The sequence below is a fragment of the Erythrolamprus reginae genome, chromosome 4 (assembly GCF_031021105.1).
Source record: "Erythrolamprus reginae isolate rEryReg1 chromosome 4, rEryReg1.hap1, whole genome shotgun sequence".
NCBI lineage: Eukaryota > Metazoa > Chordata > Lepidosauria > Squamata > Dipsadidae > Erythrolamprus > Erythrolamprus reginae.
This window is the reverse complement of record NC_091953.1, coordinates 93,615,677-93,640,021: the sequence shown is the minus strand read 5'-3', so window position 1 is coordinate 93,640,021 and position 24,345 is coordinate 93,615,677. Positions and strand designations below refer to the sequence as shown.

Sequence of the window (24,345 nt, the reverse complement as noted above, 5' to 3'; positions counted from 1 at the left end):
GATGGATCAAGGATGGCTCTTTTTAAGATTTATGGAGAAACCATGATTCTGTAGAACCGACATGGTAAAACAGAGGTCTGCAGCCCCACCAGATCTGGAATATCCATGAATTAAAATGTCATTTAAATAACATAAAATATGAATGGGAGAGGCCCGGATATGAGCTGCCAAGGGTCCCAAGAGTTTAGTGAAGACTCTGGGAGCTGAGGAGAGCCCAAATGGCATAGCCCTATACTGAAAAAGCCTGCCTTGAAGGGCAAAGCGCAGAAAATTCCTATGGACCTTGGCAATGGGAATATGGAGGTAGGCCTCCGTGAGATCCAGAGACCCCATAAAGTCTCCCTGATGTAGAGCTGCTAAAATGGAAGATAAGGAATGCATTTTGAATTTCCTATATTTTATGAACCGGTTCAAATTCTTTAGATCTAAGGTGGCTCTCCAGCCTCCAGAGGTCTTAGGGACCATGAAGAGGATGGAATAGAAGCCTAAACCTCTCTGGAGAGAGGGGACCGGTTGAAAAGCTCTAATAGTCAACAAATGAGAAAAAGCCTCCTCCATTCGGATACGAGATGGAGTGGAACTGGGAGAAGGACAAGAAATAAAACGGTTAGGGGGAGGTGAAATGAACTCTAACCTTAGGCCCCTTTCCACAGTGTCAATGACCCAGGGGTCCTTACAAGAACGGTGCCAGTCGGAAGAGAACCAGACTAGGCGACCGCCTATGGGAAAGGAGGAAAACTTACCATCTGGCTCTTTTGGAAGCCCTGGTAGAAGAGGATCCTCTCTGATAATGGGAACCTCTGCCCCTGGTGGTTCTAGATTGGGATCGAAACCGAGGGGAATACTGACCTGGATTCCTTTGAAATGCGAAGCTCTGATCCTGTTGACGCCCTGTGCGCCGAAAGGGCTGCGGTTTAGGGGCCTTCTTGGTGGTAGGTCCGAAGACCTTTTTCTTGTCTGTGGTCTCCGTAAGGAGAGGGTCCAGAAGGTCTCCGAAGAGGAGGTTACGTTTCAGCGGACCCATGGCTAACTGCCACTTCTGTCTTACTCCCGCCTGCCAAGGGCGGAGCCATAGAAGTCTTCTGGCCGTTGTGGAGGCTGCTACTGACCTGGCTGCAAATCTGGAAGATTGGAGGGAAGCATCTGCTACATATCGGGGAGCTGCGAAGATATTGTTGAAATCCTGTTGACCCCGTAAGTCATCTGGCGGCAGGTGTGGTTGGAGCTGACGAAGCCACAAGAGCACAGCTCTGGAAAAGAAGGATGCCGCTGCAGCACTCTTAATGGCCCATGAGTCTGCAAGGAGACTCCTTTTGAGCATTTGCTCAAGTCGTTTGTCCTCTGGCCGGAGGACCTCCTTTGCTTCGCCCGGTATGGCAGAAGTCGAGTGGAGTGTCTTCACTGGTTCATCTGGCTTGGGACATGTTAGGAGTTCCTCATAGGAGGAGAAGAGCTTGTAGAGTTTCTTGTCCTTGGGAGTGGGAGTAAGGCCAACGGTTGGGTGGTCCCACTGTTTAAGCAAAGCATCCTTAAACAACTTGGGCATAGGTATTACCTCATTGTCTTCCTGTTCTTCCATGAAATAAGGAAGATTTTCCTCCGGAGGGTCTGAGGAAGAAGTAGCCTGTTTTTCTTGCCCGGCTAGCCCCGTGGATACTCTAGCTTTAAACGGGAGAGATTTGAAAAGCTGCGAAGGAAAGATAGCAGCTGGGGCTGGAATCTTAATCTGAGATTCCTCATCTTCCGACAGACGCTGAAATGGGTCATCATCCTCTTCTGCGTCCCCATCCTCATCCTCTTCCTGAGAGGAGTCAGAGACCTCCATGGCTGGGGCTCTGTAGGAAGGAGAAGAACTCACGGGACGGGAGGAGCGTGGTGGGGGATGAGACAGAGAAGGCACATTGAAAGATGAGAGTTTAGCGTCAATGGTGTTAGTCAGAATAGTCAAGATAGACTGAAACTCCGGAGGCAAGGAAGAAATATCAGCCGGAAAAGCCGGAGGATCCCTGAGGGCCTGAGCAGGTTCTGGCTGGGAGGAATCCTCGGTAATATCTGGCTCCTCTGGACCTAAACCCCATAGGTTAGGTTGGGGTGGATTTAGGTTTGGCTCATCCAGGGATAGCACAGGAACCCCAGAAAGAGGCAGGTTAGAGGCCTCCGGGGGGGTTGGATTGATATGCACCTGGGCCTGCACCTTAAAAGGTTTGGCTGATTTATCATGTATTTTTTGTAGGGCTGGGTCCCTTCTCTTCTCAGCCCTGGTGGGCTTGGCTAAGGAATGGGTGCCTGAGGAAGAGGAGGAAGAGGCCTGGGGAACTTCAGTAGAATTACCAGTAGGCCTAACCTCTTTGGGACCTTTAGTTGTGCCTCTCTTGGGAAAAGTAGCCATAGTCTGACAATTAACAGAAGACAAGGCTGAGCCAATAACTGAATTATCAGGAGAAGATTTCAAGGACTTCCCAAGAGGAATGGATCCTGCTTCGAGGCCTCGAAGCTGCTGAAACGTGAGGACAATCTGGGCAAACCCAGAGTTCGTGCCCCCAAATCCAGCGGGGCCAGCCTCCCTAAACTTTGTAATTAAGTAAACCAAGGCACTCTGGTTGGAGGCTTAGCCGGTGGAGAATTTAGCCTGGGACCCCCAAGGCCCGCTCCCGGATCCACGCGGTGGACTGAGGCCTACGCGGCTGGCAGAAGGCCAACACGAGAGGCCTAGATTTTTAAAAAAGGGCGCGAAGGCCTTCGCGCCGAAAAGATCGCTGCTGAGAATTTCTTAAGGGAAAAGCGATCGACTAAGTCCAGGAGACTAGAAGGCGTCTCACTCCGCAGGAGGTATTTTATAAGCCCTTAAATATTTATATACAATAAATAAACAATATTTCAATGGATAAATACTTGCACTAGGACCTCCAGGCCAAGGGATTAGAAGAATCCACAAGCGGCCGCAGGAATCGTAACCGGCAAAACCGCCGGGGGAAAACGAAACCGCAACTTCTCCCAAGGAAATAAAGCCAAGCCGCGTTTTTTTCTTTTTTTCTTTTAAACGGCTGGCGCAATTAGTGCAAGTAAATAAATAAAGACAATAAATCTTACTACTTTTTGAAGGAAAGATCGAAGGGAAGGTGTTAGAATGTTGAACGAGCATTCACAATACAACCGCAGGATATGCGAACTGAGCGAATTCTGGGGAAGGGGCGGATCCAGCAGTCTTTTTTAATGCTAGGCTCAGTTCCAACGGATTGGACAGGAGCAACCCATGTGACTGCTGGACCCACTCCTTCAGTACGGAGAACAGAATTTCCTTTCTGATTTTACTGAACTGCAACTCTCATCAACATCATCTACAGCAAAGGTCTTCAGACTTGGCAACTTTAAAATTTGTGGACTTCAATTCCCAGAATTCTCCAGCCAGTTGTGCTATGCTGGCTGGAGAATTCTGGGAGTTGAAGTCCACAAATCTTAAAGTTGCCAAGTTTGAAGATCTCTGATCTACTGTAATTCCAGCAGCAGAGCTGATAAGAGAGTTGTAGCCCAACTAGATCAGGAAGAAATTCCTGTTTTAACTTATGATAAAATAATTATTTTAGGATAATTATTCAGCAATATATGAGGCACCTAAGATTCCTGTTCAGAGCTATAAAACTAACCCCCTAAAAACAAAACCACTAAAGGCAATTACAAATCAGTAGTCTTTTATGTATTATCCCACAATAAGTAGCATAAGAGGTGCTTATATTCCCTTAGCTGAATGTTGAACAATGTATCACAGTATCTATTGATACCACTGTTTGGACCTTGCCTCACAATCATTTACTCATGTAAGAAGAAAAGATCATGTTGTCACTGCTTTCATCATTTTATTCCTTAAATGTCCCAGCACAGCTGAAACAACCGAATAAAACAAGGTCCCATCCTTCCATAACTCATGAAAGGTATCCTATCAGAATCATGTGGCAAAGATGGGAATACATCAGTCACACACAGGGAATAGTATAGTAGAATAGCCAAGAATCTTTGTCCCAGCCCCATAGTTCTGTAGGCCTAAGGATGTTTTGGGAAACACAAGAGAGATACATTTCAATATACAACTCTGCATCCCTGAAATCTGGGTTATAATACTGCACTGATTGTTTTCCCCATCACATACTTTAGTTCATCAATTTTGATTAACTGCAAAAAAGCATTTTCTGTTCTTATTAAGTAAGAACAACCTGACACAATAAATGTATGTAAACAATACAAATCATGCTTATTTACACAGCAAAGCCAATGTTTTTGCCCCTCACCTGCTTGGTTCGACTTCTTGATTCAACAGATAGATTATTGTACGTGTAATGAGCTTGTGTTATACCGCAGAAAAGAACAGATACAACCCCTGTCAAGAAAACAGCAATAAAAAGAAACATTAAACAACTACTGTATTTTTCTATGCTCATTAAGAATTTAAGTATGTTTTATTTCATTCCTAAAGCATTGAATATCTGGCTTGCCTATGAGGACCTGTTAGATTAACATTTTCTAAGGCACATATCCCAATGAAAAGCTACAGAGGTTAATCTTACTTGAAGATATTACCATAGTTCTATATTCCCAGGAGTACAAAGAAAACTATTGTACCCATAAGTAGGACCTGCCATACATCATCTCCTCAGATAGCTACTATCATATATTTGTAGACAGAATCTTGCCAGCACCTGATTCTTCAAGCCATTGGTGAGTTTGAAATAAAATACTAGGCTTACTCTGGCATGGAGAAATCAATCTATTATTTTTTTTCAAAATACAAGCATTTTATCTACAACCATCAAGGGACAAAATTACAAGTAGACGCTACTATATGTTTTAGCAATTCAGTGATATCTGAAACTTAGCACTTAGATGTACTACATTTTAGTTCATACAATGTTTCATTTATTTATTTCTTGCTGATAAAGAAAATTGTAAATAGCCTACTAAAGTCAAAAAGAATACAACATAGATCATATTTCATCTAGAATTGTTCAACATAAATAATTATATATTTATATAAAAACCAGTCTATTAAAATGTTAACAATCTTACTTAAATGAAAACAAAATACAGAGCTAAGGAATCAACTTCAACTTTTCTGGCTCTGATTGGAACTGAATTTGCTTTTTTTTTTTAAAAAAAGTGTCGTCTCCATAATAATGTTTAAAAATGTATTACCAATGTCAAATCTATAAAATGGAAAATCTCAATATCGGGACTTTCAATAAATGGTCATGCTGGCTTAGAAGTCTGGGCGTTGATCTGACTAGCAAAAGCTGCCTTATGGTGCAGTAGCCAATTCAAAATATACAAGGATGTTCCTGTTTTGGTACAATTGAAGCCGATTTTGAATTCTGTAACACTACTAGACAGAAACTAAGGCAGCTTAGTCCAGCAACATATACATCATCAAAATGTTAAGAAATGTGGAAAAGTTATTCTCAATTTAAGTATACATTGTCGTTTTTAGCATTTATTTTGATGTAGGAGTAAGGGCAAGGAACTAAATTATAGATTGCATATCTTTTCACATTCAGTATCCCAATGATGCTTCCAGACAAATCAGTGTGAATCCAATTTCAGTTCCAACATATTTAAGGCAACCGTACACAGTTCTGAGAAAAGATGCCACTGCTTTTAGGTACTGAGAGCAGGTACTATGATTTTGTTCTCGCACATTTTCAAAGCCCAGACTGAATTCAAAATGTTTGCAGAAGCCAATTCAATTATGTATTCCATGCAGAAATAGTTGCTAAAAATAAATTAATTTACTTATCTCAAAAATAAACACACACATGAGAAGACAGGAACAATTATAATGTTCCAACAAAAGGAATTACTATGTCAGCATGACATTAGATTCGAACACTTTTAAGAGCCTTTATTTAGTGGTGATAGGATAACATAACGCTCATATTTTTCCGCACTTATTCCATCTGCTGATTCACACCCAGCCACTTGATTTAGGATGATTCATTCCCCCTGTAATGTAGGAGAAATGGAGGAGCCCCTGCGTGGTAGAGCTGAGGAGTTCAGTTTCTATCGGATAAAATGGCTCAAATTCGGATAGATCTTGACTCCAATTGGGCAATTTCGACCGAGATAACATGGGCAGGCATTAGTCCTATTAAATGGGATAAATGTGAGCCTGTGACTCCTGAGGAAGTAGACAAGGCTGTGGGAGCAATGAGTTCCTCCATTTGTTTGTTGGACCCATGCCCCTCCTGGCTGGTTTTGGCCAGCAGGGAGGTGACACAAGGCTGTTTTCGGGCTTTAGTTAACACATCCTTGGGTGAGGTGTCCTTCCTGCAACCTTTAAAAGAGGCAATAGTGAGACTCCTCCTCAAGAAGGCTTCCCTGGATCCAGCAGAATTAAAGAACTTCCATCCAGTCTCCAACCTACCTTTGTGGGAAAAGTTGTAGAGAAAGTGGTAGCACTTCCACTCCAATGGTCACAGATTATCTGGACCCTTGTCAATATGGCTTCAGACCTGACTATAGAATGGAAACTGCTTTGGTCACACTGATGGATGATCTCTGATGAATGGGGGTCATTCCTCTATCCTGGTGCTACTTGACCTCTTAGCGGCTTTTGATACCATTGACTATAGTATCCTTCTGGGACAACTAAGAGAGCCAGGATTGGGAGACACCATGCTGCGATGGTTTTTCTCCTATCTTTCTGGTCAGTTCACAGTCAGTGTTGGCAGGAGACAGAGGCCAACCCCTAGACTCCTTGTTTGTGGGGTGCCTCAGGGCTTGGTCCTCTTTTCCCTCCTATTTAATATCTACAGGAAACCACTGGGTGAAGTCATCCAACATTTTAAGGTGAGGTATCAGCAATATGCTGATGATACTCAGTTGTATATCTCTACCCCGTGTCAGTTCAGTGAAGCAGCAGATGTGATGTGCCTGTGCCTGGAAGCTGCAAGGGTCTGGATGGGTGTCAAAAGGCTCAGACTTAACCCAGACAAGACTGATTGGCTGTGGGTACTGCCTCCTAAAGACTGTATCAACCTGTCCATCCTTATCTTTGGGGGGTGGGGGAGAAATTGTCTCCCTCAGAACGGGTTCGCAATTTGGGTGTCCTTCTAGACCCACAGCTAAGATTAGACCAACGTCTAACAGCAGTGGCTAAGGGGACCTTTGCACGGGTTCATCTGGTGCATCAACTGTAACCCTACGTAGATCAGGAGGCTTTCCGCAGAGTCACTCATGCCCTTATCCTAATCCTAACCCTAATCCATTCACGGTTGGATTATTGAGCAATCATGGGCTTCCCAAGGTATGCCCATGTTACACCAACAATCCGCAGTCTGCATTGGTTGCCGCTCAATTTCCGGTCACAATTCAAAGTGTTGGTTATGATCTATAAAGCCCTTCATGGCATCGGACCAGAATATCTCCGGGACCGGAATCCCAGCGACCGGTTAGGTCTCACAGAGTTGGCCTTCTCCAGGTCCCGTCGACTAAACAATGTTGTTTGGCGGGACCCATGAGAAGAGCCTTCTCTGTGGCAGCCCCGACCCTCTGGAACCAGCTCCCCCCGGAGATCAGAACTGCCCGCACCCTCCTTGCCTTTCATAAGTGTTGAATTTAAAGGTTATTACCTTTAAAGCTCTACATGGCTCAGGGCCAGGTTATCTCCGAGACTGCCTTCTACCTCATAGCAACCAGTAAGATCTCACAGAACTGGTCTCTTCTAAGTCCTGTGAGCTAAATAGCATCAGCTAAATAGTGTCAGCTGGCGGGCCCATGGGGAAACGCCTTCTCTGTAGCTGCCCCAACTCTCTTGAACAATTACCCCCTGAAATCCAGACTGCCCCCACTATATTCACCTTCCGGAAAGCATTGAAGACCTGGTTTTTCCGGCAGGCTTGGGGCTGTTGATCCTGCAATTTTACGAGGTCTGGTCTTGTGTGTATTTTTAACTGTTTTTTCTTAATCTTTTATGATGTTTCAAATGTATTTTATATCCTGTTGTAAGCTGCCCAGAGTCATTCAGGAGTTGGACGGCACAGAAATACAATCAATCAATCAATCAATCAATCAATCAATCAATCAATGCTTCTTTTCTATAAAAACTCCTTACCTGTAAAACCACAAGCTTCAGCCAACAAGAATGTACTCCAAGACATCAGGAAAAAAAGGGCTGTCTCCAGCAAGGGAAAGCAGTGTAGTTTGGTAAACTTTGTAACGTAGACGTTTTGTCAAGGCCATGTAAAGACTAGAGGTGATTTAAGAATTACTGAGAGTTGATAATAGTGACCAGGCAGAATTGTAGAGAAGCTATGCAATTAATTGTTGATTCTCAAGACATCCTGATGTAGACAGATTAAAAATGTTTTTAGATTAGCCTTACATCTTTGCTTGAGCAATGGATACATTCTGAACTCCTTTCATCCCTCTCATCTCCTTGCATCCCTCTTTATCTTGCTTTCTGCCTCCTCCTTAAATTTTATTGCATATAATATTCCAATTTTAGCTTCATCTGAATGAAAAATTTGACAGGCTTGACCCACAATAGATCCTGTCTCTAAACGAACTCCCCTGTGGTGCAAATTTTTTCCTTATTCAGAGCAGCTTTAGAAGATTATATACTACCCACCACAATTCTCCAGAGACAAGAGCTGCAAAGAAGAGAAAAACAAATTGCCAGTGCCAAAAAGGGAAACTAGGACTTGGTTTCCACATGCAAACAGCTGGAAGGCATTTTTAACAGAAGGATATAAGAGCTGTCACAATTCCAGTCGCTACTCCCATCATGAAAGAACCACTGAAGATTCCAAGAAAGACACCGATACATTTAAAAAAGGCTGCTGCATCAAAGGCATGTGCATTTTCCCCAGTGGGTTGATATGCTACAATCGAACTGTAAAGAGAGAAGGAAAAGAGAAATAGCAATGAGCCAAAAATCTATCCTACATCATTCATCATTTTAGACATCAGGCAATTTTCACCTATTCATCCCTCCCCAAATTTCTCCAGGTAAATACAAGAACAATGACATCCCCACAATGATGTTACAAAACAGAGCAAAGCCCCTGAGCATTTTACTTACGAAGATAGTACAATAGCAACAGCGTCATTTAGAACACTTTCTCCAAACAGTAGTGCATATAAATCAACGTCAGCATGAAGTTCATTAAAAATTGCCAGGACAGTGACTAAAATAAGGAAACAAAAAGAGTAAAAGGTTTAGCATCGAGTTGTATATAATTCTTTGTGGAAAACATTTTCTATATAGAGAAAGGTTTTCAATACAAACATGTAGTCAAAGATATTGACAGGTCGAGTGTTAATGAAATGACTTACAAGCATTTTTGTAACTTCTATAGTTACAGGAATAATGCTGCTCTATAACTATAATCAATATTTAACTTGATTTTATGTATTAAACTTATTAGAAAGTAACTGTACATACAAAACCATATAGACACAAAGTTTGATTGATACATCATGTTAAACCAAACACATTTTTGCTTGTTTGTTTTGCTTAGGGTGTTTGTGAAACCATAGCATTTGTAAAGAATGCTTTATGCCTTTCACATTGTATGAACGCAGCCAATTATAATGTAATTGAACCACGAATTAAAACATGCTGCAACCATGTATAAACCTAATTTTTAAGAACTAAAGTTTGTACCTGGATCAGTAGCAGATATTATGGCTCCAAAGAAAAGGCAATCAGTGTAGAAGAATTTATCAGAAAGCTGTCCCACCAGCTTCATTAGTTTTACCACACCATACATGAGATTCCTGCATAATAAGAGGATGCAACGAAACATTATTTTTTTCAGTATTTTCATTTGTTTCTCTGGTCTTGTTTAAATACTTTGTAACCCTACACAGAATTAAGAATACATAAAATTCAGTAAAATATAATCAAACACATAAAATGCCATGTAGAGAAATATCAAATATAAACAACAATGAAATAGTCACAAATCACATTATTTTAGATTTAGTTTGTTATGTTTTTTTAAATATACAGTTATTTTTGTTTTCCAAGTAACAGCAATAGCATTTAAACTTATATACCGCTTCACAGTGCTTTTTACAGCTTTCTCTAAGTGGTTTACAGAGTCAGTATATTGCCCCCAATAATCTTGGACCTCATTTTACTGACCTCAGATAGATAGAAGGCTGAGTCAACCTTGAACGTAGTAGATCCAGGTGACAAAATTAGATAGTGGGGGGGTGGGGGGGTTTAGCATTAATAGTTTAATATACCAAGGAAAATATAAGAAATATGTATGGATATGGGTACCGGGGTGGGTGGGTAACAATAAACTTAAGAGTTGCACTGATAATTAAATGGATTTAGCGAAATAAGCTACCTGTCTGTTAACTATAAAGTGGATTGTGATAAGATACACTCTAGAAAAGGTTAAAAGGGAGAAAAGGAAGCAGAGAAGGAAGGGAAGAAGGGGAGAGGAGGGAAATAGAAAGTGGGAGAGAAGGAGAAAGAAAGTGGAGGGAAGAGACAGAGAGGGAGGGAGGGGAGTGATATGACATAAAAGGGAAAACAGGCAGGTACTAAAAGTATAAAAGGTGCAAATTAGGATATTGGTTCATGTTGTGTTGAAGAGATATTATAACTATGTATATTTTGTTATGAATTAAGGTATATGGATAGATGCATAGTGAAGAAAAATAATAAAAACTTTATTAACAAAATCCCATTGAGCCTAGTGAAATTTGATTTGCAAAATTGCAGGCAGCCGGCAGACAGCAGAAGTAGCCTGCAATACTGCATTCTAACCACTGCAGTATAGAATTTAATTTATATATAGTTACATGAATGAAATGGATGAGCTTGAAATTACATTCATGACCTCTGTTTTCATTAAATACAAATAAATAAGAAGGCCCTTGATTCTTCTCATATATATCACGCATAAAAAGAGGGGGGGGGAGAGGGGGGAATTATTTTAAAGTTATTTTTAAAAAGGTAACCAAATTGCAGGAATGAAAGAAAAGAAATTTTAAAAAACCTATTGATTATTAGTTTTGCCAAATATCTTGTTTTGCATGCTCTTTTACAGAATCAGCTAATTCCAAAATTATCTCCCACAAGGCCTAAAAAATATTGCAATACTCAACTCACCCAATAATGAAACAAGATACTGCAGTTCCCAAGAAAGCATAAGTTAAAATTGATCCAAGATTTCTGAAAAAGTGTCTCTGAAGGAAAGGGGGGGGGAAAGAAAGTGAATTAGTTGCAAAAATAATTTTCTTCAGAATTTTTGCTAAACTCAAGAAAAAGAAGTACATTTGGTAATGTGAGTGTGGAAATGTCAACCAGAGAACAAAATGGCTTCAGTTAAAATTTCAATCATTTTGGAGGTCACTCTAATATAATGAGCTCAGGATGTCCATTTAGGGTTCTGGTTTGGCTGAGTCAGTCAAAAAGGAAGTTAATTGATGGAGAAGTGCATAGTTTCTTGCTTGCTTCATAAGTTAACCCTCTAGAACAGAGTCCCCCAACCCTTTTCGCTTTGCAGACTGGTGAGGGGAGAAGGGATAATTCTGCATGTGGGGTGGGCAAGTACCCACACAGCTCCATTTGCACAAGTAACAACCCAGTTACTAAACATAGTCCTCTCTGTATTCAAGAAATGGTTGGAAATGATGTTTGGATCCATGGTGGAGTAAACTGCCACAGGAGTTCATTACTTTGGAAGCAGGGCTATCATTCCAACAAGCTGTTTATAATCCCAAATAGATTTACAAGTCCTTGTGGGGTGGTCAAAATACAATATTATAATTTCATCCTGTATTTCTTACCAATTATGAAACAAAGACTAGATCAAATCAAGTAATAGAGATGAGAATGTAGAATGCATTCTGGTTAAAGACATCCAGTTTCCTATATTGATATTCAGGAAATCTGGCCCACCAGTATCAACACATATCTGATCATTCTAATTTTGTCTCTGGACTAAAAAAAAATCATAAATGTGTATATAAAAACATCTGCAGCTATCACACCTACCAGGTTGCAAAAGGGCATGACAGGCTTTTTTGTAAAAGGAGAAACTGAAGACAGTATTAGGTAAAATCCAGCTGTGGCTGAATTTAAAGCCCTAATTTCCATTGATCATAATGAATTCTCACAATAATCACAAAAAACCAATAAAAACTTTTATTTATTTTATTTGAGCAGCTTTCTTAGCTATATACTAAAAACACACATCTTACAGAAGGAAAAAAGAAAATGGGTATCAGTTGCCATGTTAGATCTCTCTGAATGCTTTTTAGAAGATGACTGCCTTATTTTCTAAATGGAACTACTCTTGTGAAAATAAACTACAGGACTTTCAGTGTAAGACATGGCCTGCCACATGAAGGCTGTATGGAAAATTGTATATAGGTTACGTGGTTTGAAAACTTCCCAAGAGCATCTTATTCCCATATAACCCAATCAACCTTCTAAAACATGGAAGATCTTGGTTGATACCCTAAAAAACCCTATTTGAGATTACAATAAATTTTGAGCTCTGCACATCAGCCAATGGGAGTTAAGTGAGTGGTCAGATAAGTTAGGTGAGAACGTAACTAATTTATAGTAGGGATCTGAACAATTTACAAATTAAAGAACAGAATACTCCTGTGAACTCCAACATGCTCAATTTTGTCTTCCAGAACATGCCATTCTAACAGTTCAGTAGTTTCCAAAAGTAAACCCTTCAAATTGGAACATAATATAGGGAAAAGTTTTACGTGAACACAAGATGAAAATCCAGATTGTAAAAACAAGAGTACTTGAAGCTTACTTTTTTTAAACTGTAGCCAGCATGGAAAATAATGGGAGGCAAAAGGATGTTGAAGAATACTTCTGGATCAAAAGTTACCTTAAAAGAAAGAGACAGAACATGTTATTGATTAAAATGCACACAAGGCTATATTTTTGATAGTTTCTCTTGACATATTATTCAAATCACTTTTTCTGAAATTATTACTTTGCTATCTGCCTCAGGAAACAGGTTTTATTGCAAGAGGTTCTTACATCACTATGATTCACAAGTGTGTGTTCCACTTTGCAAGATGTTTCAGGCAACCACTTATCTTTCCCAACCAAAGTTTCATTTAATCTACATGCTGTACATAGCAAAATAGTGAGTTTTCTTCAGATACTGAGATCACAGTTAGTAATACAACCAGCAGCTGAACAAAAGAAGTTTGGATTCATATGCTTATCAGGGATTTTAAAAAGTGGCTTTCCCTTACATTTCGTTCCTGATCTATAAAAAAAAATAAAAAAATAACAGAAGAAGCAAGCCACATCATGACTTCTGAGAACGAAGAATTAACTATTTAATAGTATATGTTGCACATACTCTAAGACAGTGATGGTGAATTTATCTGCTGGCACGCAGGCCATTGCCCTAGCTCAGCTCCAATGTGCATGTATGTGTTAACCAGCTGATTTTTTTCTTGCACAGAGGCTCTGGGAGGGCATGTTTGGCTTCCAGAGAGCTTCTTGGGGGGGGGGAGCGGTTTTATCCTACCCTGGCTCCAGGGAAACCTTTGGAACTTGGGGAGGGCGAAATATGAGCCTACCAGGCCCACCAGAAGTTGGGAAACAGGTTGTTTCTGGCCTTCAGAGGGCCTCTGGGGATGTGGGAGAAGCTGTTTTTGCCCTCCTGAAGTATTGAATTATGGATGTGGGCACTTGCGCATGTGCGATAGCACCCACACATGCTCTTTCGCACCCAAGGGAAAAAAGGTTCACCATTACTGTTCTAAGATTTTGAGATTATCTGAAGAACATACCCTATTTGGTAGGAGGAGGGGAAATAAACTATCAAAATGCTATGGAAAGATCAAAAATTATGTCTAATGACTACAGAATGCAGAAGGGATGGGTTGTTACCGTTTTTGAACAACACTACAAACTGCGTCCTAGTACTAGGAAAGATCATACAGCATTTCACATTTTCAGTTTTGAAAAAAAATCTTGTGTCAAATGGTACAGTTCAGTAAGAAAGGAATCTTAGACAACAAAAGTGAAAACTCACTTTTCGCAGTATATCATTCTGTTCCACATTGTGTATTTTTCCAGGGCTTATTTCTCCTTTTAAAGTATATTCAAAGAACTTTCCACTGATGTTGACCAACAGAGTGGAATATGCCCTGTCTTCCTGAGAACAGCTGAAAGGCTTGTCATGACCACCAGCAGGAGGTATGCCATATCTCAAGATTACTCCAACAATCAACCCTGGAAGACAAGCAGGGCGACGAGTTACATCCTACGTTTTTCCATATTTTTTTTAATTTTTAAGAAATATTTGTCATTGACTGATTAATTTTTTATATTCATTTTTGTGTTCTACATGACAATAGGTATAAGGGTATTTTTCTCATCATAGTAAGTACAACTATAATCACAACATTGTGCAAAGCAAGCTTAATAGGTTCAGTGGGGCATCATTTTAGAACTGTAGCACTGCCATACGTTGACATTTTAATTCCCACTTGGAAAATGAGGAAGTTCTATTTATAAATAATCTCATGTCCATAAACATGCTAGATTTCTTTTTCTAAAACATTATGCAGGGATTCATACCTTCTTAGATTCAGTATAGTGCAGTTTCTTATTACCCCAAAATCATTCAGAACTTCTTAAAAAAACAGCTCATAAAATGCAAACATTTGATCCTTAAAACATCCCAGTTTTATCCGACTTATTCTTGAGCAATTCACTGGCCAAAGCCCAAAACACACTGAGCAATTAAGCATCAATTTGGAAACTGAAATAGAATAGAATAGAATAGAATTTTTATTGGCCAAGTGTGATTGGACACACAAGGAATTTGTCTTGGTGCATGTGCTCTCAACGTACATAAAATAAAATATACATTTGTCAAGAATCATGTGATACAACACTTAATGATTGTCATAGGGGTCAAATAAGCAATGAAGAAGCAATATTAATAAAAATCTTAGGATATACGCAACAAGTTACAGTCATACAGTCAACATGGGAGGAAATGGGTGATAGGAATAATGAGAAAAACTAGTAGAATAGAAGTGCAGATTTAGTAGAAAGTCTGACAGTTTTGAGGGAATTATTTGTTTAGTAGAGTGATGGCGTTCGGGAAAAAAATGTTCTTGTGTCTAGTTGTCTTGGTGTGCAGTACTCTGTAGCGACGTTTTGAGGGTAGGAGTTGAAACAATTTGTGTCCAGAATGCGAGGGGTCAGTAAATATTTTACCCGCCCTCTTTTTGACTCGTGCAGTATACAGGTCCTCAATGGAAGGCAGATTGGCAGCAATTGTTTTTTCTGCAATTCTGATTATCCTCTGAAGTCTGTGTCGGTCCTGTTGGGTTGCAGCACCAAACCAGACAGTTATAGAGGTGCAGATGACAGACTCAATGATTCCTCTGTAGAACTGAATTAGCAGCTCCTTGGGCAGTTTGAGCTTCCTGAGCTGGCGCAGAAAGAACATTCTTTGTTGTGCTTTTTTGATGATGTTTTTGATGTTAGGTGACCATTTTAGGTCTTGAGATATGATAGAACCTAGAAATTTGAAGGTCTCTACTGTTGATACTGTGTTGTCTAGTATTGTGAGAGGTGGAAGGGTTTCTCTTAAAGTCTACCACCATTTCTACGGTTTTGAGTGTGTTCAGTTCTAGATTGTTCTGGTCACACCACAAGGATAGTTGTTCAACTTCCCGTCTGTATGCGGATTCATCATTGTCTCGAATGAGTCCGATCACTGTTGTATCATCTGCAAACTTCAGTAGTTTAACAGATGGATCGTATGAGATGCAGTCATTAGTGTATAGAGAGAAGAGAAGTGGTGAGAGTACACAGCCTTGGGGGGCACCTGTGCTAATTGTACATATATCTGATGTGATTTTTCCTAGCTTCACCTGCTGCTTCCTGTCTGTTAGGAAGCTTGTGATCCACTTACAAGTGTGTTCAGGTACCGCTAGCTGATTTAGTTTGGTTAAGAGAATGTCCGGTACGATGGTATTGAATGCTGAACTGAAGTCCACAAAGAGGACCCTGGCGTAGGTCATTGGAGATTCAAGATGTTGAAGGATGTAGTGTAGAAATGAATGTTTAGCACCTTGGGTAATTTAAAAATTAATTTAATTTAATTTAATTTAATTTAATTTAATTTATTTAATTCAATTCAATTCAATTCAATTCAATTCAATTTAATTGTATGCCGCCCCTCTCTGTAGACTCTGGGCGGCTTATGCTTATGCAGTGATTCTAATAACCAGCAGGTGATTTGACAAGTTGCCAGCTTCAAAATGAATTCCACTTTTTAGTTTTATAGAAATATTGTAAGACAGGATTAAACAACCAGTTTGCTCACTTCACAGAGCCCTTAATCTAAATCCAAATGTATTTGGTTTTGTTATTTTGGACATTAAGTCTTCTCATCATGTTAAACATTCTGCTTAAGCCCTACACAGGAAGGGCAAGCAAAACAAATCTCATCATAAGTCTACACTTTGACTTGGATATATTTATACTGAGTACAAGAGTGTTCGGTATACTTTCTGAATAGTTGCTTCTAAAACTTGATCACAAAAAGGAACCTGCAGAAGAAGCAAATAAAAACAAAGGAATAGTAACATCTAAGCCAAAATAATACATACAAAACAGAAACAGATTCCTGCACTTGATTCTCTCACATACAGATACTGCATAAATAGAATTTAAACGTAGATAAACTGTAACTAGAATTAGCAAATGTGGTGATACATTTCTAGGAGATACTTTAATACTTTCAATAACAGAAGATCAAGAACAGCAGGAAAGTCAGTAACCAGTTTGTACTGAAAAGAGTACTGTATATCTAAATATATTTGATCCAAGTCCAGATTCACGTAACATGGATTACCAGTCGATAGAGATAGATGAAATTTGTTTCTTTAACATCCTATAACTGTCTCAAAAGATATAGCTGATCTGTTTTTATTGTATTTGCTATTTGTATATTTAATTTCACTCTGTACTGTTAATCACCTAAAGACACTTTTTTGTTCTGAAGTACTGTAGTCTATAAGCAGTATTCCAAAAGGAGATTCTTGAATCTGTTATTCCAAAAAAAAAGGGGGGGAATATAAGCATACTAATTATAGCATAAACTTTTATTGATAAATTATTGACATGAGATCTTGAAAAATAGCTCTACCATATGTCAGACCTGTAGTTTGGAGAGAATGAAAAGCTAGGATTTGTTAAAAGAAACAACCACAGAATGCTTAGAACATTCATCACTCTACAATTTTTATGATCATTTAGGCAAAATAGTTCAATAGTACCAGATAAATCATGTTATCAAATATTTTAAACTATTTATTATAGTTGGATATTTAGTGTGATACTACCAACAGAAAAAAGAAATATAAGTTCCAAAGGAAATCACATAACAAATATGAAAAATTAGGATTAACCAATATAGAACAATCCAACATGGGTTCTATAAATCTTGATTGAGAAAGAAACATTGCATTCTATCAGTTGAATACACTAGCCTGAAAACATAAGTTTGGATCAGAAGGCTATTTATTCTAATGTAATTTTGAGATCAGAAGAATTAACTACAAAACAATCTCATTTAAGGTTTTCAAAAAAGCATTTATGCTGTTACAAAAAGATAACACCCATTCAATAATTTGACATACGCTTTGGTTTACTTTTATAAAATTCAAAACATTCATCTTAAAAATTTATATCTGCATGAAAGACTACTTCAAACAGTCACGTGAATTTTAAAAATGCATAATCTAAATTGGGGGTCCCCAAACTTGGCAACTTTAAGACTATGCTGGCAGGAGAATTCTGGGAGTTGAAAGTCCACAAGTCTTAAAATTGCCAAGTTCGCCCCCCCCCTGATCTAAATGGATTCAAATAACATCAATAGAGAGCTTGCATTTCCCTTGCATGCTACATTTTCTAAAAAGATAACAACACCTCAACAATCCAATGTGCAGACAACCCTTTTAAAATGGTTGGGAAAATGTATTGCGATCCTGCTCTACTTCCTTGCTAAACTGCTCACTTGAATTAGCAGCAAACATAAATCCTGAAAAGCCCTTCCTCTAAAAATAAAACCTAGGTTGAATAATTAGTGCATCTAATGATTGGCTAATAGCTTTTAAACTATAAGCTGGAGAGCAAGAAAAATATTTGCCTTACTTTTTTTAATTTTTTTTTAGCAAAAGTACTTCATTCTAAGGGGGAAAACCTGAGCCGCAGATGGATAGAATTTTTCTGTAATTATTGCTGGCATGCTGAAGCTGAGAATTTGAACAGTATGAGAAAAATGGGGCTAATCCTTAAGGCCATGGTTATGAATGACTGAATTGTGGGAGGATGAAATTTAGATTCTGCACAGTGGTTCACTTCTCATCTTCTCTGGGACTCACTGATTGAACATATATAGCCCTATGGAATAATGGAACTCTACCTAGTTTGACCCCATTTCATCATATTGGGAAGCATTCTTAAGGGCAATCAACTGCCACTGTAAGAAGCCACTTTAATTGCACACTTCCAATATGTGGGCTGGGTTTCTGGGTTAGTTAAATTTTCAAGGCTTGCCTTCATAGGTGTTTCATAGCAGAAGTATGATTACATAATAAAGAACAAAGGCGTCTCAGCCAATCAAGCTCCCACAGGGAAATCCTATATATAGTGTGTGGGCAGCCTTTACTCTGCTCAAATAACAGCCCTCTGGTGGCACGTGGGGCCTTTATCAGGACAATAATATTAGCCCAGCATGTCTCTGCAGACCCTGTTCACTTTCAGAAATGACCAACCGAAGAGAAGGAATATCCTTTTGCAATTTTTACTTCCAAACCAACCAATGCTTGAAAATAAAACATTTGTTATTTCAGCAGCACCTGAGGAATTTTTTTCCTGCTGAACTGAAGAAGAGATTGGCTTCTACACATAACCTGGCAGGTTTGTTTGAATTCATGGCCTCTCCTGTTCAACCGGTCTTTTTGTTTGTACAGGTATTTGGTCTTCAGCATGGGAAGCAGAGGGAGGTAGGAAAGTTAAATGACAAGGACAACAGGATGATGCAATGTACCGAAGGGAATTAATCTTTCCATTAGCTTGCACTAAACAGAAACAATAAGGACCTTATTTCCTTCTTTAAAAAACATTTTAAAAAATACATCTAAAAAGGGGCAATGTAAACACCTGAATTAACAGGATTTTATCCAAAGGAAAATTAGAAATATATTTCTACAGGCTTTATTAAATAACAGCCAACTTACAAAACTAACATCCCAAGTAAAAGAAGTAGAGAGAAGGGGCTGCAGTTATTTATCTTGTATTTTTACCCTGTCTTTCTTCTGGACTGGAGGCTCAAAGTGATACACAAGGATTCAACTTTGTGGTTTGTAAGTGATTGTTACACACCCTGATGAGAAAGAACACAGTGACCAGACCTCTGAATTTCATAGTTGAATGGCTTTAAGATTGCCTTTTCTTTCCTTCTGGTGTCCTAACACATTAGTCACAATAGCAAAATTCTGAAAGACTTAAGCCAGATAATTTACGCACTGTTTATCTATGATCCAACAGGTGGCTGGTACAAGCCATTGTCATGTCATCACCACACAAATGATGTAAATTCTGTAATTTGCACATATTACATAATCCATGTCATTGTGTGATGTCATAATACCATCATTCCCACCCCCTCCCACTTGCAGAGGTGGATGTTACCATCTTTAAGTTTCACTTAGCCATCTTTACAGTATCTTTACTTGTATCGTACAGTATCCTATCAATACAGCACAGTATCATACTCTAAAACCACTTTCCTTTTCTACCAAAATGAAAAACTTTCCATAATATGTCTAATTAAATCAACAGAGGGGTTTGTGTGTAAAGATGATATCACTAAAAAGGGAACCATTGACTCAATTTGCCCTTTACATTTTAGCTAAAATGGATTCACTAATGCACAGGGTTAAAGTAATTAACTTGTGTCCTGAGAATACTTAAAATGGTCCATTCACCTATCTTTCATATCTATTCAAAGCAAAATTACTGGAAAGGACCCTACAGCTGAAAAAACAGAGCACTTGATGCAAAGGCCAGGTAACACACATCATAACTTCCAAACATTATTGATGCTAACCATTTGAGAAAGAGCCAATGATGCTCTTGTTTTATATCCCCCAAATTGTTTTTTTTTTAATTTGGTGGGATTGTGTGCGGTGTAGATAGTCCTTAACAACAGAATTGCGACCAGAATTTCAATTGTTGTGATCATAAAGTCAAAGTTGGTTTTACAATAATTTTTACAGTGGTGATTAAAGGAATCTCATGGTTCTTAGGTCTATTCTGCTTTCCCATGGTTTTTTTTGACAGGAATCAAAAAAAGATTGCACATTGCGATCACGTGACCATAAAACAACACAATCATTTGTAAATGTGAGCTGGTTGCCAAGCGCTGAATTGCGTTCATGTGACCATGGGAGTGGGCAGATGGAGTGACGCTCATCTTTGACAGTATAGATTGGAACTCACTTTTTCAAAGTTAATTAAAACTTTGAACCATTGTTTACTAATTGTAAGTTCAGGACTACTTGTAGCTGGCACAGCATCAAGTCAGAGTATAAAACTTTAAGTCTAATTAAATTATTTTGTCCCTAAATGTGTAGTTTATCATTGTCAAATTTATCACAATGTTGATACAGGTTTTTAATTGATACATCGCAATGCAAACATTTTTGCATTTATAAATATAGCATTTACAAAACTATCAGATTAAATCAATTTCATTATTTCCAAGAGTAGGACCCATCACCAAAGCTGGCTGCAATCTTAGCATTTTATTTTTTAAAAATAAATAATAAACTTGCAATTTGCTGTCCACAGTTCAGCGATAATTTGAACTTTACTACTGGTTCCCTCCAAGGTTTGAAGCAACTCATTTTGAACCTTATCATTCATCTCTACAGCAACCTTCCTCTGAGATGGGTTAGGAAATTCATCAATGATTCATCCAATATCAAACAGGAGTCTTCTGTTAGCCCGGAGATTAAATCTGATGTCTCTCATTTCAAACATTTAAATGATACCTGTCTTTATTGCAGACAGAACAAACAAACTAAGAAGGATCTTATTCTCTTGAAGGCATTATTCTATCACAAACCGCAACTAAGAAAGATGACAGAATAGTTAGGCCCTCTTCTTTCTTCAAAAGCATGAATTTTAATTGCACGAATTGAATTAAATAGCACATCCATTTGTTTAGGTATTTTTAGAAATGTAATAGCTATTTTACAAATTTCAATTTTATAGTAGAGAAAAAAAAGCCATGGAACAAATAAAAGATAAATTCAATCTGAATCAAAGCACTATAGAATTCAGTTAATATTATTTATACTACCATTTGATTAATATTAATTATATTACTTTCCTTTGGCTTGTCTTTATATTTGGTAATCAGACCTCTATATCCCCAGAAAATGAAAAAACCTAATATGCTGGGTTATTTTGGGTTTTTTTAGAATTGGGCAAGTTAGCCCTGAGTTGGAAATACTTAATAAATCAGAATTCACCTTTGTTCCCCATTATAAGGAATAAGTAATTTAAGTTATTAAGTTAACAGTACTTTAAAGAAAACTATAAGCATTTATTTATGAAATACAGAATAATGTACAGAATACAGTGGAACCCCGACATAAGAGCTGCTCTACTTAAGAGCAACTCGAGATAAGAGCTGGGAGGGGAGAGATATTTTTGTTCTACTTACAAGCCCAAATTCGAGATACAAGCGCCAAGGAGCTGTCTCCTGAAGCCAAACGCTAACTTCCGCGTTCGGCTTCAGGAGACAGCTGCGAAGCGGCGCGCGTGTTTTAAAAGGTTGCAGCCGGCTTGGAGGGCTCAGGGGGGTGCTTGCAGCTTTCTTTCTTGCTCTTTTTCTTTCTCTCTTTTACCTTCCCTTCCTCTATTTCTTCTTTTCTTTCTCCTTCCCACCTTCTTCCCTCCCTCCCTCCCTTCACTCATTCCTCTCTTACTCTCCCCTTTCATAAGTTTCCTTGCTTCCTTCCTCTGTTCCTGTCCCTTCCCCCTTTCTTTCTTTCTTTCTTTCTTTCTTTCTTTCTTGCTCTTTTTCTTTCTCTCTTTTACCTTCCCTTCCTCTATTTCTTCTTTTCTTTCTCCTTCCCACCTTCTTCCCTCCCTCCCTCCCTTCACTCATTCCTCTCTTACTCTCCCCTTTCATAAGTTTCCTTGCTTCCTTCCTCTGTTCCTGTCCCTTCCCTCTTTCCTTCCTTCCTTCCCACCCTCCGTCCATTCATTCACCCATTCCTCTCTTGATCGCTTAAAGCCGGTCCCTGGTGCAAAAAGGGTTGGGGACCTCTGTCCTACAGGATTGGGTGGCAGAGAAGTTGAACATATGTAAATTTAAAAGTTTAAGAAAGTTTACAAGTTAAGTGAAAGAAACTTCATTATTCATTTATATGTACATGTACATTTCTTCATTAAAAACATGTCTTTCTGCATAATTTAGACTAACTTTGTGAGTTTTTTGAGGGCTGGAACCAATTAAAATTATTTACATTAATTCCTATGGGGAAAAGTCGTTCGAGATAAGAGCTGCTCGACTTAAGAGCCCAGGTCCGGAACGAATTAAACTCGTATCTCGAGGTACCACTGTACTTGAGTCAATACGTTTTTTTATTTGTGGCTAAACATCTGATAAAAGACTCAAGATGTAATTTTTCAGTGTCTCTTGGCCTAAGTTCTATGACACTGAAACTACCACTCTGATAAGAATGAAAAACTGAAGAAAAGTATGCGCAATCAAAATGACCTTCTCTACAATATAATTTGAAATCCAGATAAGTACGGTAGATATATGCAACTTGCTTAGGTTGTAGCGATTCTATTTGACATTTTCTATGTGTGATTGTTGCCTTCCTTTGCTGATCCCAATCTCTTATTTTCTCAGCTTATCTCCTTTTCTAATCTATGGAAAGTGAGAGCACATATGAATAGACCAGAAGAGAACAGGGCGGCCTTGTCTACTTTTGAGTTTGGCCCTCTGAATCACTAACTGAAAGTGAATCTCAGAAAAAGAAGAAGTAAGATTTCCTTATTCTTGAATTAGAAAGCTTTAACAATTAAATCTTGCATCAAGTTTAAATTTTGTCACACATACAAATTTTACTGTACGATCTCCATCTTCTAAGAACATATGAAAGTAGATCCAAAACCTTTGCCACCAACATTTAATTCTATAAAGTGATCCAGAAAAGTAGATAGTTCTCAATTTACAATCACAAATTTATGTTGATAAGCCACAAATCTGTTGAGTTTTGCCCCATTGTACAATCTTTCTTGCCACAATTGTCAAGTAAATCATTGCAGTTGTTAAGTTAATAACATGGTTGTTTAGTGAATCTGGTTTCCCTCTTGACTTTGCTTGTCAGAAGTTCTCAAAAGGTGATCACATAATCCGGGACACTGCAACCATCATCAATGTGAATCAGATGTCAAGCATCCAAATGTAAATCATGTGACCATGGGGATTCTGCAACAGTTGCAAGTGAGAAAAATGGTCACATGTCACTTTTTTCAGTGATGATGTAATTTTGAAGGTCACTAAATGAACTGTAAATTGAGGAATACCTGTATATAGGCTGATTATCAATATTTGCCAAGAATGTAGAATGCCTGTCTGGTTGATATGATTAAGCAACCTTCTTTTTTAATCAGAGTAAGGAAATGATTATTTATTCAGCTTCTGCTTACCGTATTTTTCAGTGTATAAGATGCACCTAGATTTTAGAGGAGGAAAACAAGGAAAAAAGTATTCTGAACCAAATGGTGTAGTATTATATTGTTTAATAAAATACCAGTGTAGCAAAATACTTTTTACAACCATGCATACTTTTTAAAACCATGTATATTTTTAAAAATCATGTGCACTTTTTACAAACTTCAAACTTTACAGCTTCAAGACTTGTGGACTTCAACTCCCAGAATTCCTCCACCAGTCATGCTAGCTCAGAAATGGGAGTTGAAGTCCACAAGCCTTAAACTTGCCAGGTTTGAAGATACTTGCACTCCCAACCTCTAACTTGGGGGTCTTCCAACTTGCAGCTTTAAGACTTGTGGACTTCAAATCCCAGAATTCCTCCATCAGTCATGCCAGACTCGGCTCTCCTCCTGGTTCTCTCCACCCCCATACCCACCCACCCCATGGTTCAGATTCACACCCCCTTCTGCTCTAGCTGGACTTAGAGCTGGCATCGCTATGCAACTGCATGACAGCTCCAGGCTCTGAAGCCATAGCAGCTGCAAGTGGGAAGCCAAGCCCAGCTGAGGAAAATCTG

The 24,345-nt window shown here is 38.7% G+C and overlaps 1 protein-coding gene across 2 annotated transcripts in view; it reads right to left on the bottom strand.

The window, feature by feature from the left end:
• Positions 1 to 24,345, bottom strand: part of SLC9A7 (solute carrier family 9 member A7) — an 86,836-nt gene that overhangs the window by 39,046 nt on the left and 23,445 nt on the right. For both annotated transcript variants that reach the window (XM_070750933.1, XM_070750934.1), the window contains exons 2-9: positions 14,031 to 14,230; positions 12,786 to 12,863; positions 11,117 to 11,193; positions 9,653 to 9,765; positions 9,068 to 9,173; positions 8,737 to 8,878; positions 8,099 to 8,204; positions 4,284 to 4,372 (exon numbers count right to left, since the gene is read on the bottom strand). In XM_070750933.1, the coding sequence (XP_070607034.1) occupies positions 4,284 to 4,372; positions 8,099 to 8,204; positions 8,737 to 8,878; positions 9,068 to 9,173; positions 9,653 to 9,765; positions 11,117 to 11,193; positions 12,786 to 12,863; positions 14,031 to 14,230 (911 nt within the window). The remainder of the gene's footprint in view (positions 1 to 4,283; positions 4,373 to 8,098; positions 8,205 to 8,736; positions 8,879 to 9,067; positions 9,174 to 9,652; positions 9,766 to 11,116; positions 11,194 to 12,785; positions 12,864 to 14,030; positions 14,231 to 24,345) is intronic.